This window comes from Taeniopygia guttata, chromosome 1 (genome assembly GCF_048771995.1).
Source record: "Taeniopygia guttata chromosome 1, bTaeGut7.mat, whole genome shotgun sequence".
Lineage (NCBI taxonomy): Eukaryota > Metazoa > Chordata > Aves > Passeriformes > Estrildidae > Taeniopygia > Taeniopygia guttata.
In genome coordinates, this window is record NC_133024.1 from 25,885,848 (window position 1) to 25,899,992 (window position 14,145).

Genomic DNA, 14,145 nt, shown 5'->3' on the forward strand with positions numbered 1-14,145 from the left:
GCTCCTCACCAGCCCCTCCCCGCCCCGCGTCCCCACGGCGCCGGAGGGAGCCCGGTCCCGCCGGAGCGGTGCCGAGGGGAGAGCACGGCAGCGGCACAGGCTCGGTGATCGGGACGGGCGGGGGTCCGTCAGCGCAGGGACAGGACGGGTGGTCAGCCCGGGACGGCCGGACCGGCTTAGGGGGTCGCTCGCTGCCGTCGCTCCTCGCAGAGCGGCGGCCGGGGCGGCGGGGAGAGGAGGGGACTCTCACCCCGCATCCCGCACCCCGCATCCCGCACCCCGCCGTGGAGCCCGAGGGGAGAGAGGAGCACCGAGTGCGGCAGCGGCTGCCGGCATTTGCTGGGGTGGGCAGGCAACCAGAGACAGGAGTCGCACCAGCGGCTGGGAACGGGGAATCCGCTCCGCGGAAACCTCGGGGTCAGAGATACCTGGCTCAAAGGGGTTTTGAGGGGAAGGGGAAATTGAATGTAGACGCGTTTTGGTAGTTTTGCAGAAATAATCAAGTGCTGAAGGCAGATCGTAGGCAGATCAGGTAGAGGGATGGATCCCGCTGTTTTGGATGCCGGCTTGAATGTTTTGTTTACTTTTCTGTTTTGACCACTGCTAAATGTGGATTTTGCGAGCGAACCCGATGGCGGTTGTTCCATTGTTCCTTGTTTGAACGTAAATCTTAGTCCTGCCGCTTGTGGATTTTTTATTTATTTATTTATTTTTGGAAAGGACCATTCCAGGTAGCTTTTGCGTCTGACAAAATGAAGCCTTTGTATTTTTCAATCAATTATACCTAATACTGACATTCTGTTTGGTGCAAGAGACTTAAAGTGCTGCCTCACTCAGAGGACCATTAAAGACTTTCTCGGTCGCTACATGTAGCTGAATGTGTTACGACACATCCTTTCTCCCCCACCAAATCTTCCTAAAGATTTTTCCAAAATGAAGAAATTTAATTTTCGCAAAGTTTTGGATGGTTTAACTGCCGCATCCCCTGTTGGAAGCAGTAGCGGTGGCAGTGGAAGTGGGGCTGGTGGCTCCGTGCACCCAGGAGGGACTGCGGGAGCTGCAGGGACACCCAGAGAGGAGATCCAGGAGACGCTCACTTCAGATTATTTTCAAATCTGCAAGGTAAAGGCTATATTTTTTTTTTTTCCTATGGAAGTAATAAAAGCTACTCTGGGTTGGGGGTTGTGTGTGTGTGTGTGGGGTAGTAATATGATACCAATAAGCGTTTTACTTGAGAACTGCAGTGGTTGTATAAGGACTTTGGAATGAAAAGACAGAGATCCAGTGGATGCTTTTTTCTTCCTGCTGCAGAGTTGGGATGGTCAATAAATTCGTAGAAATCTTGATTTCAGCACTCAGGGCTGAATTCCAAGTTCACACTTGGACCCCAAAAGGCTGACAGGATTGTGAACAGGAAAGCAAATCAATTGGTGTTAGTACCGATAACATTTACAAATAATTAGAAATTGACAATTGTATGCATCTACTTCCTCACTCTTCTCATCCTCCCTGCTTTTCCTTCCTATTTTAAGGAAAAGGCACAAGCTAGAAATAAAAGACAATGCAGTGACTACTGAACCCAGGACTTCAATTATTTGTGAGGAGCTGGAGGTAGATTCAGGGTGGCTGTTTACCATTAGTACTAAAGTTTCTGGTTGCATGATAGCAAACTTAGTGGGACAGCAGAAATACCAAAAGTTGCCAAATCTGTTCTGGTTTTTATATGTTGATAATTTCCTTAGTTGGGAATTTTCTATGAATAGAAAGCATAAGATAGCCCTGTATGTATTTTGGTTTGTATCTGTTTTCTGCAACAAAGCTTTTAGTGGTGGCTTTAAATACTTGCACCTATAAAATAGAACAAACTATTTGGTACTTCTGATCAGCTCTGGAATATGAAAATCATACTTTTGTAATGAAGACAAAATACAAAAGGAGATTATGGTATTCTACTATTACCTGTCAGTTTTATGTGAATTCTGGTGGCTTTACTAGAAATTTTGTTTGCTTATTTGTTTTGATTAGAAGCTTCAAAACCAGAATTTCTAATTAGTGCAATTTGCTTTACCAAGAGTAAATGGACTCCACCTTTAAGTAGACTTTGCTTTTATTAATCAGATACAAATTGATCTGAAATTTAGATGACTGTCAACTCTAGCACATCATTATTTCTTTTTGTGTTTTGGAAAGAAGAAAGAAATATAAACAACCAAGACAAGCCTGTGAGAATTTTCTGTGCAGATCTGGTCCTTGTGAAACACACAGCTTCCCTGATCTCAGATACCATGTTTCCAATTCTGTTTGGCTTGCAGCTACAGCTGGTGTCAAACTCTTGCAGAGTTCAAGGGGAGAAGCATGAGTCCCTATGGCTTAAAGACTCAGAGACCTTTGGATAGATTCTACAAAATACTAATTCTTTTTTTCTTACAGTTCTTTATCATCCTGAACCACAACAGGTTCCAGCTTTTTGACTCAAATGATTCTATAGTTTAATAGAGTGTCAATGATGAGTGCATTAGAATCATACCTGCTTCCCAGGCTTGGATTTGACTATTTTCGCTTAGGTACACAGAAATTTACTATTTTATGAAATTCCAGGTATTTAGTACAGTGATATACCATTTTTGTCACATCAGTAAAAAGATAACACAAACAATCAAGGTACATTAAAATATCATTAGAAGGTCTGACATTCAGAGATTTCTAGGTAAAGCTAAAACTCAACCTGGTTTCTTTGTGTTTAAGTCATGTGATAAGGACAAAGATGTGTATATAGTGAGATATATTCTATTTTGTATGGCATATTTGTAAAAATAAGGAACATGAGATGAAATTAATTTTTTCCCCTAATCCCCATTATTTCCCTTGTTTGCTTTGCTATTACTTGAAGATAGTGTCATGTCCTGATAGATCTACTTGGAATATGTGTAAAGGAATATGTCATTTGAAGAAGATTTCAGTAGCTAATATTTGCCTGTCTTAGCTCTCAGGTTAAAATGTTCTCAACAAAGTAAATATTTGTGTAGGAAACCTCTGGGTTGCTTGCAGCAGCACTTGCTTATGGATGCATGTCACTGCAGAACTCCATGGTACACAAAATACTGCCTTCCTTTTTCCAAGATACAAAGGTGTGCCGAAAGCAAACTTCCAAAACACTTGGTGATCATGTGCTCCTGACACTTGCAGTGTTTATTCCACGGGCTCCACTTGAGCAGCTCTGCCGTGCTTGAGGAGCACCAGGAGCGCGTCTGAGGAAGCCCCAGGAGCTGCGAGGGCCCTGCGCTGTTGCACTGGGGCCTGATGCAGGCACAGCTTCCCCCTGCCTGCTCCAGGGGCCAGAGCCCAGCCACAGTTTGTACCTCGGTCAGTCTGCATCGCATTGGAAGCACACACATTACCCAAATCCCGTCCTCACCGAGCTTTTGTGGTGCGGCATTTCTGGTATTTCAAATGGGCATTTGCACGTTCAGTTACATAAGTTATATGGGCTGCATATTTAAGGATCTGCCATCCTGCTGCACGCAGAACTGAGTAGAGCTAATGGCAGTTTTGGTTTGTTCTCTGCAGAGTCAAGGCATCTGGGCTAACAGCCTAAGTAGCACCTCAGACTGGTTTTCCTTTCTTTGCTGATTATAAAAATCTTCATTTAGAAGTGAAACATAAAAGCTGACTCATACTTAAGAATTAAAGGGCCTTTCCCTGCAGGTTTTTATGTAAATAAGTTGCCTTTCTGAAGTTTGTGGGAGGTTTGCTTAACTGAAAATGCAGATCCAATTCTCTAGGAGAAAACTGTTTTGAAGGGTAACACACATGATTTAATTTGTTAACACACCTGAAAGCCAGCTCTCAATTTTGTGGCATTTTTAAATTGCTTATGACCACAGTGTCTTTTTGAGATACAGGTTAGAGTTTAACAGAAGTAAGCTGAATATTTTACGCCGAGATGCTCTTGATGAGCTACTTTTGGCATTTATATTTAAATCATTAATGTGATCTTCTGTATTGAAAGAATGAAACATTCTTGAAACTATTACACATGAAATATCTACGTCCTGTTTTAAGCATGATAAATTTATATGTTGATAGCAGTAATAATGAATCAGTGGCACCATTTTCAAAGTACTCAAGTAATGTGAAATATTGTCTTACCTATTTTGTGACAGCAGAAAGCTTAGATGCAGTTTAGGCTGCATCTAGGGGCTGCTTTTGGGATTTGAGTATCCAAGTGGAAATTGTGAAAATATTGATTATAGTTCACATTAGTTGAATTGAATGTGTGAGATAGCAGCATCATCCTAAAACTAGGCATGATCCACTAGATTAAGCTACTAAAGTCTATGTTAATTTTAATTGAGATAGACCTAATTTCCTTGGGTTTGCTTCTTTGTATTTTCCCTCTGTATATGCATTGTTTTTTTACTCTGGCAAGCATTTTTGGGCTCACCTGTGTTTGTCCAGACCATCCAGAAACTAAAATAGGGCACTGGGGAAAGATCTGCTATTAATAAAAGAAGTGAGAAGCTTATTGTTAGGATGTTTTAAATCATTTAAGTAAAATTTTGAACAGAGGAAACATAAAAGGAGGAAACAGTTATTTTATGACTTTTACAGCAGGTTGCTTCTTGGGGGATGACACATTTGGGAAAAACTGAATAAGAATGGAGATACCTTTTTTTGGTATGTGAAGTACTTGTTCCTCATGAAAATGACTCCCATGTAGAAGTGCTCAGGGTTTCCTGGAGAACAGTCATGGAACTGAATTGAATTTCTATAGCATGAGGTTAATAACTTTGGAATGAAGACCTCAGTTAAGAGCACAGTAACAGTTGTACTTAGTTGTACTTTAGCAGGTATACAATTAATCTGTTCTAACAGGTTTTCTTTTGCAGTGGACAACAACTGAATACCCATGAAAAGGTCCAAGAACTGGCAATTTAATCTTCTCAAATAATTGCTTCCCAAATGGTGATGGACTGCCTTTAAATCCCAAAGCATGAGATTTCTGTACTTTTCCAAACTTGTCTTCATTGTTATTACTGGGTAGTCTCGCAACACAATGAACGTGCTTTAACTCTTGCTGTATTGTTTATATGGATAGTATAGTCATAGGTTCAGTATGTTCATTACCCAGTCTTTATGCAAAACCCCTGGAGGCCAGAACAGTTTTAGGCTTTTGTTAAAACTGATATGGAATCCCATGGCCAATTGCAATTGTGCCTTCCTAATCCTGCTTATGTTTGGCAAAAACAGGCCTTTGAGATACAGTAAATGGGTAGCCAAGTTAAATGTCTTAATTATCTGGATTTCCTATCAGGTGGTCTTAAATTTTAATTCTCGGAGTTTATAGATGGTAATACTTTACTTCGTCAACCTGTGAAGATAAACCTTTAATCCTTCTGACAGCAGCCAAGTATTTTAACTGCAAATGCAACATGACACTATAGTTCAGTGATAACAGATTTTGGAATGGCAATTTAAGCACAATACTGCAGGAGCACATTTTTGGTTATGAAGAATTAAAAACCAGAAAAATCCTTGTTATAAGCTATCCACTGTGTTTTAGTCAGTTTGAGCTGTTTGGTTAATCTGTCTTGTTTCCTTGCTAAGGTCATACAGTGAACCAAAAATAAAAAGTTTGCAAAGTGCTAAATTTCAGTGAAAACCCATTTTAAAATTAGTATGAGCTCTTACTTTTATGTTCTCAGAGTTCATTTTTGGATCTAAAGTTAGGTGCAGAACCCTATTCTCTTTAAAACTGCAGAGTCATGAATGACACTTCTAAATTAGATTAGAGTAATTTCATTAAATTTGTGATGAGCTTAATGTATTCTTCTTTTTTAAGTGTTTGTATTAATTAGAAATAGGATTTATCAATGGGAAGGAGCATAGCACATTGAGAGCTTCTTTTGAAAGAATTTTGAAGATTTTAAGGTACCTGTAGTATTATAACTAGATTCACTTGTTTGGGGTTTGTTGTGCAAATATTCGTCTTTTTGCATTAGTAATCCTAAATGAATTAATGCACATCCTTCATGGCCAACACATGCAATTACATCTTCAGAATTATTTCCAGACCTTTAAGGTTGCTGAATAAAGCACTCAAAAAGTTCCGCATTTCTTAAATAGCTTTGTTTGCACAGACAACTTTTAATTATATGATCCCATATTTCTTCTATAGGTTTAATTTAGCAGAACAAATAGTGTTTGCTCATAGGAAAGTACTTCAATATTTCTTTGCATACTTAAAACTCAGAGCATGCCTGAACATTAAGTTCCCCATGGACTTTTCCAACAGAAGTGCTCACCACTGTAGTTCCGAAAGCTTTATAAACATTAATGAATTGACCTTCATAATATTTCTGTAAGATGGAAATTATATTATCCCTGCAGTATAGATGCCACAGAAAATCAAAAATGTTCAGGGTCCACTGTTTTGAGTTTCCAGCTTGACCTGCTTTGCATCTGTTTTTCTTTTATTATATTTAACTTATCCCATGTTTTCCCATTGGGCCTCCCATTGTTTTCACATTCTGTTGCACATATTCTGCACAGTTGCAGAGTGATCTTTAGGTTAGTTGTTCTGTTTATATGCCCACCTTAGTTAGCCAGAATGACTCTGAATTACCTTTCTGTCTCAAATGACTACAGATGGATTTCTGGCTCTACTGTACTGTGGCAGAAGAAGATAATTTAATTAATCCCTACAAGAGGAGAACAAATTCATACTGCGAAGATTAACTTATTTAATGTATTTTCTAAATTGTTCTGCTTTTTATGGTTGACCTTGCATTTTTAACAATATAAGAATCATAGAATTACCTGAGTTGCAAGAAATCCTTGAGGATCACTGAGTTCAACTCTTGATTTCACAAAGAGAAACCTAAAAGTTAAGATATTTGCTCTAATTTTGTGTCCCATTTCAAGTGGTTTTTTTTTTTTTTTTGGTTGTTAGTTTGGGAGTTTTTTGGTTTTTTTTTTTTCCTTAATCCATGGGAACATAGATGTTGGAAGATCATCTAGTCCCAATCACAGTGCTGTGGGCACAGACACTCACTAGACCAGGCTGCTCAAAGCATCATCCAACCAGTCCCTGAACACTTTTAAGAATGGGGCATCCACAGTTTCTCTGGGCAACCTGGGCAAGTGCCTCACCACCTTCACAGTAAAGAATTTTTTCCCAATATCTAATCTGAATCTATTCTCTTTTAGTTTGAAGCTGTTGCACTTTGTCCTATCACTACATGCCCTGGTAAACAGTCCCTCTCCAGCTTTATTTTACCCTCCTTTAGGTACTGGAAGGTGCTATAAGGTGTCCCTGGAGCTTACTCTGCTCCAGGCTGAGCAACTCCAGCTCTAGTGGGCTATATTATTCCTCACCTGTGGGTCACCAGGTAGTTAACGAGATTTTTTTCTCACTATTGCAGTGGGAAAAACAATTTTTAAACTCTTGTAGGAGGGATGAAGGAAATTCAGACTGGTTGGCTCACAAGTGTTCTGATTGAGGAGCTGTCACATAAAAAGGTGGTTGCATAAGATAACTTTACCCCCAACTTACTTCTGGAAGAAAAATGCTTACACTTAATTTTTTAAAAGAAATTACCAAGAAATTACTTAGAGGTTCTTGGCTAAAGATATAAAGATTTTTTTCCAGATAGAAATGCATATTCTCTGTAAAACATGCAGCTGTCCTCAGTGGAACTCGACTAAATCCAAGACAGATCCCATTCTCACTTCGTTTAGATGAATATCCACTCATATCTGCTTCCTATTCTGAGACATCTGATACTCCCTGGTGTATGATTTATGCCCAAAACACTTTCTGAAGGCTCTGTGAAAATACTGTGAAAAGTTAGTATATTTACTTTATAGTGAAAGGGAAGCAGTAGAGAGTGAACTAATACACCTTCGAATATAGTCATCTGTTGGCTATTCTAAGAAAAAGTGCTTATCAAAGGAGCTTGTGGGGTATATTAATTTGTCCCAATGTGTGTTTGAATCATTATGGGGAAAATTAGAGGACTGTTGGATTAGAAATACAAGTAATGTGCATCTGTGGAGAGAAGAGAAAGCAATATTATTAGGTACAGATGGCTGCCAAGTACGCTTAAATGTAATAAGATGTTATCTTCCTGCAGTGCTGTGTCCATTCCTAACAGATCACCAGCAGACTATGAATAATAAAAAGTACTAGAGACAATCTGTCACCTGTAGCTAGGGTCAAAGTCTGAGGAGGTGAACTCTTTATGGTTCCTTTGAAGTTAAGTTGTATATAATACTGAAAAAACCCCAACCTCAATGTTCAAGGCTTTGAGTTGGTGTATGCATGGACTCAGAAGGACCCTTACTGAATTCTGTTGTGTGTATAAGTAGATGCATGTGTGCATGGTAGCATGTCTTTTTTGCAGAATTTGAATCCAACAAATTTAAAATTGCTTTTATTTCATTTAAAAGTCTGTTATGTAAGAATGCTTTGAGGTCAAACACTTAGAAGTCAGGTGCCTTAAACAGCTAGTATCCAGTTAGGTCTATATGTGAAGCAATCTAGTCTTTATTGCATATTCTTATTTTCTCAAAGTATCTGCTTATATTTTATTCCTGTCCTCCCTCACATTTGTTTTGAATAGCATACAACATGTGAGGAGGATGAATGCTATTCTGTTTGTGTTCTTTGCAACAGTTCCTGTGAGGTCTCTGTGTTATCCACTGGACATCACAAAAATAGTAAATAATAATAAATTAATGAATGCTCATCTCTGCTTTGTTCATCCTGTTCCATCTATTGTATCCCTTCAGGGTGGAGATGTGCTCTCAGTTACAGCTGTCCATCATCACTTGTGTTGCAGATACATTCCATGTAGCTGTGGATAAAACTTAATTTTACTGAGTCCACAGATCCCTGCTTTATTCATTGTTTGTCCCTGCATATATTTTGAAATGCTGTCTGAATGAGGCAAGGGCAGGAAAAGTGGCCTGTGGTTATGTAAACAGAGACCTGGTTCTTACCATCCTTGGCTGCGCTGACTTCATTTGTGTCTGAGCTGTGTCCTTGGTAGCTTCATAGGCAGTGCAGAGGGGAACAGTGATGTGCAGGATCTGCTGGATTTCCCTGCTGTGAGAGGGTAAAAACCTGCCACGAAATACCTGAATTCCGTTTGGAATATACCTTCATTCTGTGTGAGGTGAGATGCTGGCTATTGTTTTCAGATTAAGTTCTCAATTCAACATGAGAAAAAAAAAAAATCTTCAAGTTGCATACAGCATTTATACAGAAAGAAGGTAGGAGAAGATTAATTATGAATTAATATTAAATAGTAAACAATGTTTTAAATGCTAGTAATGAAATCTGGTAATATCATTTGTATACAAGAATGCCAAATTACATTGCAAAACTGATTTTCACAGGAATAAACCAATAATACAGATTGTCTTTGTATCAGAGTGGTTTTAACACTCTGTTTCTCTAGCTTCCTCCCCTGCCAGTCTCCAGACCAACCCCCCCCCACCCTTCAAGAACTTTATCACAGCAGAAGCGTTTTTTCAACCCCGCACTATGGCTGACTTTTTTTAAAAACAAAAATATTTTGAAAGCAGCAACTGAAGCATTTGTTTCAGAGCGGAAACTACAATCAGCCATCACAGAACATAATTAGTCTAAATAGTGAAGTTTCAGAAAATCCAAAAATGGGAAGTCATGCAAAATTAATTAGTGTTATTGTTAAGTTGTTCTCATGTAAACTTTTTTGTTTAATTTCTTATTAAAATTACGAAATTATCTTATTCTCTGTATCCGCAGTCATAGTGAAGACAAAAATATTTTATTTTCAGTGCTATCAGATAAGTTGAATGATTTTATAATTCTTGTACATGCTCCTGAAGCAGATCTCCATCATACAGATGATATTTTGAACCAGCCTGTCTCAAGTTCTAGAGTAGTACAGTTAAATAATGCAATGACAAAATCAGTGGAACTGCTATTTGAATTGCTTTGATTATAAAGATTTTCCATTTGAGGGACTGAAGTCTTGCTTAAGTAGGTAAGCCAAAATGAACTTTGCAAACAGTAGTTTAGAGTTGGGTTTTAAAAAAATTCCATATTGAAGACAAGGGTAGATACAGTTTTATGAATGATCAAGACATTTCTCCATATGCTGATGCCCTATTTCTTGCTAGTTTACATGGCAATAGTGGGAAGTACATTATACCATATTTACTGTACAGTGGGTTTAATTCCTTCATTGTGGTCTCATTTTTTCTTCCCTGTTTGTATATTTGCCTGGGGCTTATTGTGGGTTTTGTTTTGTTTAAATGTTTTTGGACTTGGGAGAGTTCTTTTAGAAAGAATAGGAAGGGAAGAGGTGAAAGAATTTTGCATACATCGTTCTCCCTTGGACTTGGGATTTCTCCAAAGGGCATAATGCCTCTCTTGGGATGGTTATATTCCTGTATTACCCTGTAACTTATTTTGCTGTAACTCTGCTGTAGTGGATGTAGCAGGATGGTGTAGTTGCCAAGCAGTTGCTTGGCCATAGCTACACTGATTTAAATAGATCCAGAAAGTGATATTAAAATTCGGCCCCTTTAGCTCTGGGCAGGAGGGGTTGGACCAGACAGTTGCAGCGTTCCCTTCCAACCTCACCTCAGCTGGGGATAATGAAGCTTATGGATCAACGTTATTTTATTTATTTGTGGATTTTTCCTGTGTAAATTGTATTAATTTTGTATTTTTGATACACTACTGTGTATTTCAAAGGACAAGCATGAGGAGAATGCTTTTTGAAATTCAGAAGGCCTTATTTTTCCCCTGTGGTTTGCTTAGCTTGGCTGTTTGTATCTATATGAATCACATCTAAATAGGACCATCCTTATTTAATAGTCCAGCATCTAGCTTGCAGAACTGAAAATGACAGTGGAAAAACACATCTTTGAAGTATCTGCAGAGATCTTTGTTACATAAAAAAAATTCATACATTCATTGTACAAAAAATGTTTAATATTTGTCAGTTAATTTCAAATACTCTAAAATCTCTCTTATATAATTATCAGTGTGTAATACTTGTGAAACTAAACTTTTAAAATTCAGTCTGTATTTGAAGTCTGCTTTATGTCCAGGACAGCTATTTTTTCAAAATTCTACCATAGCTAATTAAGTGACATTTTATAACAAAGTAAGTTCCATACTTGAAAATAAAACAACAAACCACATTTGCCTATTACTAAAAGTATTATTCTTCTATGCCAGAAGTTTTTGTAGGGGAATATTATTAAATTCTGCTTATTTCTTAGACGTATGTTTTCTTCCTGCCCCAATATTCCTATATCAGTAACACTTTTGTGCCTGCATTTTCCATGTTTTTTTCTTTACTGTATTTTTCTCCACCAATACTGATCTCCTTTTTCTTCCTCTCTGTTTCACTGCTACTGGTGAGGATAATAAGCTCATAAGAAATGGCCTGCTGAGACAAACCCATGGTCCATATCTCCCAGCAGTCAGTCTCTGACAGTGGCAGCAGAATTGTCACTTAGGGAGGGTAATAACTTACATCACTTTCTGCAGTCCATTCCTTTTCCAATCTCCCATCATTCACCATCACTGGATTTGATATGTCAGAGGTCCTTTTAAAATCCATTTATCAATCATGTGACTAAATTTGTCCCATCCCCCCCCCCCCCCCCCATTTTAAACTAATCTTTTATTTATTTTGAATGCCTCCATGGCTTTGCCAAATATGTTTAGCTTACCCACTCACTTGTTTATGAAAGTCTTAGTCATATCCCCCCACAAACAGCTCGCAAGCAATGTGCTCACTCAGGTTTTCTTTAGCAGCAGAATGATGCCCCTTGTGTTACTCCTTATGCTTTTCCTCATGATGTCCAATATTACTTGGCTTTTTGGGGTTGCTGTTGAACAGTAAACCAAATATTTCAGAGGAATGACAACAATGCCCAAAAATTACTTTGCTGAGTTGTAAATGCTAGTTTCAATTTCAGCACTGTGCAGATCTAGTTAAGATTTTGTTTTTTCTTCTGGATATCTTACATCTATCTATATTGAAGCTCGTTTATCAACTTCTTGCCCAGTTAAGTCAGTCTAATGAAGTCTTTCAGGAGCTGGTCCCTGGTAGAACTGAATTTCACTCTCCAAAGGAGCTTACTATTAGCTATGATCTCAGAGACTTCAGGGTTCATTACCTTTTATAGGTCATTAAAGACAATGAATAAAATTGGTCCAAGTGTGGAGAAATCTACTTGTGAATTTTCTTCATGGTAAAAAAATCCATAAGACTCTGTCCTTTGCTTTCTGTGATCTAACCAGCTTTCAGTCCACAAAAAAATTTCTTCAGTCCCATGACACGTCTGTTTCTCTAATAACATTGCAGTGGAATATTATTGGAAGGCTTTTGGAAAACTTATGTATATTCATATTCCTTTTATTTACTTGTATGCTGACAGCTTCATAGAATTAGAGAGAACTAGTCAGACGTGATTTCACATTGAAGAAACTCTGCTGACTTCTGCAAAAATCTTTATCTGTGTGCTCTGTTAGTTGTTATTTTATCATCTTGTCAGGGACAGCAATCAGCTTTCCCAGTCTACATGTCCAGAGTCCCTTTTGTAAATGGCTTTTTCCAGATGACTATTTCTAGCTTTTACACCAAGGAAAAGAACTATTTGTGGGTATCTTTATCTAAGAAAAAAAAAAAAAAAGTAGTTTTTAAAATATTCTGTGAATATGCTCAGAAGCCCTGGTTCCTATTAGAGGTTGAGAGCTGGATGGAATCAATAACTTGGGTTTGAAAATCATAGCTAAGCTGTGATTTTTACAAAAAGCATTACTTCAAAAAATGAAAATTTAACTAATAAAAAATTTATCCCCCATGTGTTGTTTACTTTGCTTGGAAGCCTGCTGATACCTTGTCCTCTTTCCATTTTTTATGAGAAGTGATCAGTCTTACCAATCAGATTACAGACACAGAGATCTATAAATGAGAGACGTCACGGTCTTGTAGTGATATAATACATGGCAGCTCATTTGTATAAGCACTCATTTTTATCACTACAATCCTGGAGCACCACAATACTAAAAATAGTATTGAAGTGGTGAAAATGCTGTAATCATTGACATTTTTTAATTTCCGACATAGCTGAGCAAGAGGCTGGAGAGGTTTCAGTCAGCACTTCATCCTCTGTTCTGTAAACCAATCAATTATTCTTCAATGACATTTTTGCATGTGGTGTGTTGGTGACAATTTGGAAGTAGACTCTACATACTGAGCCACGGGTTAAGACTACGTAGTTAAATTTTAGCAAATGTACATATTCTCAAAAGTTGTTTACCTAAGTAAATCACTTCTGCTGTCAGATATTAAATGAAACAGGGTATCTATAAAATATTAGTAGTAAAGTTACAAATTGTAAGTTTATGCAGATTTTCAGAAACATTTTTGGCTATAAACTTTATTAGTTGGTACAGTTTAAAATTTTATTTAGTTCTGTGTTTTTGGAGCTATTTAGAGAATGTTATAATCACTTTTATTAAAAAGGTATCTTTGAAGTCTGATGTAAATTACCACAGAGTAAATATTAAGAAAACTTATACAGAAGAATTGCATTATACACCCTGTGAACAATTATACTGGATATTGCATATTAGTACTGGTGCATTTTTTTTTCAGCTAATGAAATATATCATGGTATCTTAGACTGAAAAAGACCATTAAGTTCTGTACAGGATATTAAAATGTTCATTGGTAGATTACTAGCAAGCCCAAATAATCAATTTCCTATATTAATTTAGGTAAATTGCTTGTGTAAAGATTACTTTAATGATATATACATGCAATTCGCTGCTTAAAATGATTTAAAAGAGAATTTAAGAGAAAGTAACTATGCTGAACTCAGATGTATGCTGAAATTGTATCTGCATTTGTAATTGTTCTGTTTCAAGTAAATTGCTTTGCATATTGCACGGAAACTCTATGTCCTAGGGAGCACAGACTGCCTCTAGAGACAGCGTGCCCAAAAAGGAGACATAAGAGGAAGCTGGATAATGTGGAGAAAAGCAGTCCTGGCTCCATCTACTGTCTGTTTTTTCTCTCTCCCTTTTATTTTCTTGGCAGCTTCTTTCTTGGGGTATTTGGGGTAGTT

At 37.8% G+C, this 14,145-nt stretch overlaps 1 protein-coding gene across 9 annotated transcripts in view; it reads left to right on the forward strand.

The window, feature by feature from the left end:
- The first annotated feature begins 933 nt into the window (after window positions 1-933).
- STXBP5L (syntaxin binding protein 5L) overlaps window positions 934-14,145 on the forward strand; it is a 180,323-nt gene continuing 167,111 nt past the window's right edge. For all 9 annotated transcript variants that reach the window (XM_030266358.4, XM_030266367.4, XM_030266391.4 and 6 more), the window contains exon 1: window positions 934-1,122. In XM_030266358.4, coding sequence (XP_030122218.4) covers window positions 934-1,122 — 189 coding nt within the window. The remainder of the gene's footprint in view (window positions 1,123-14,145) is intronic.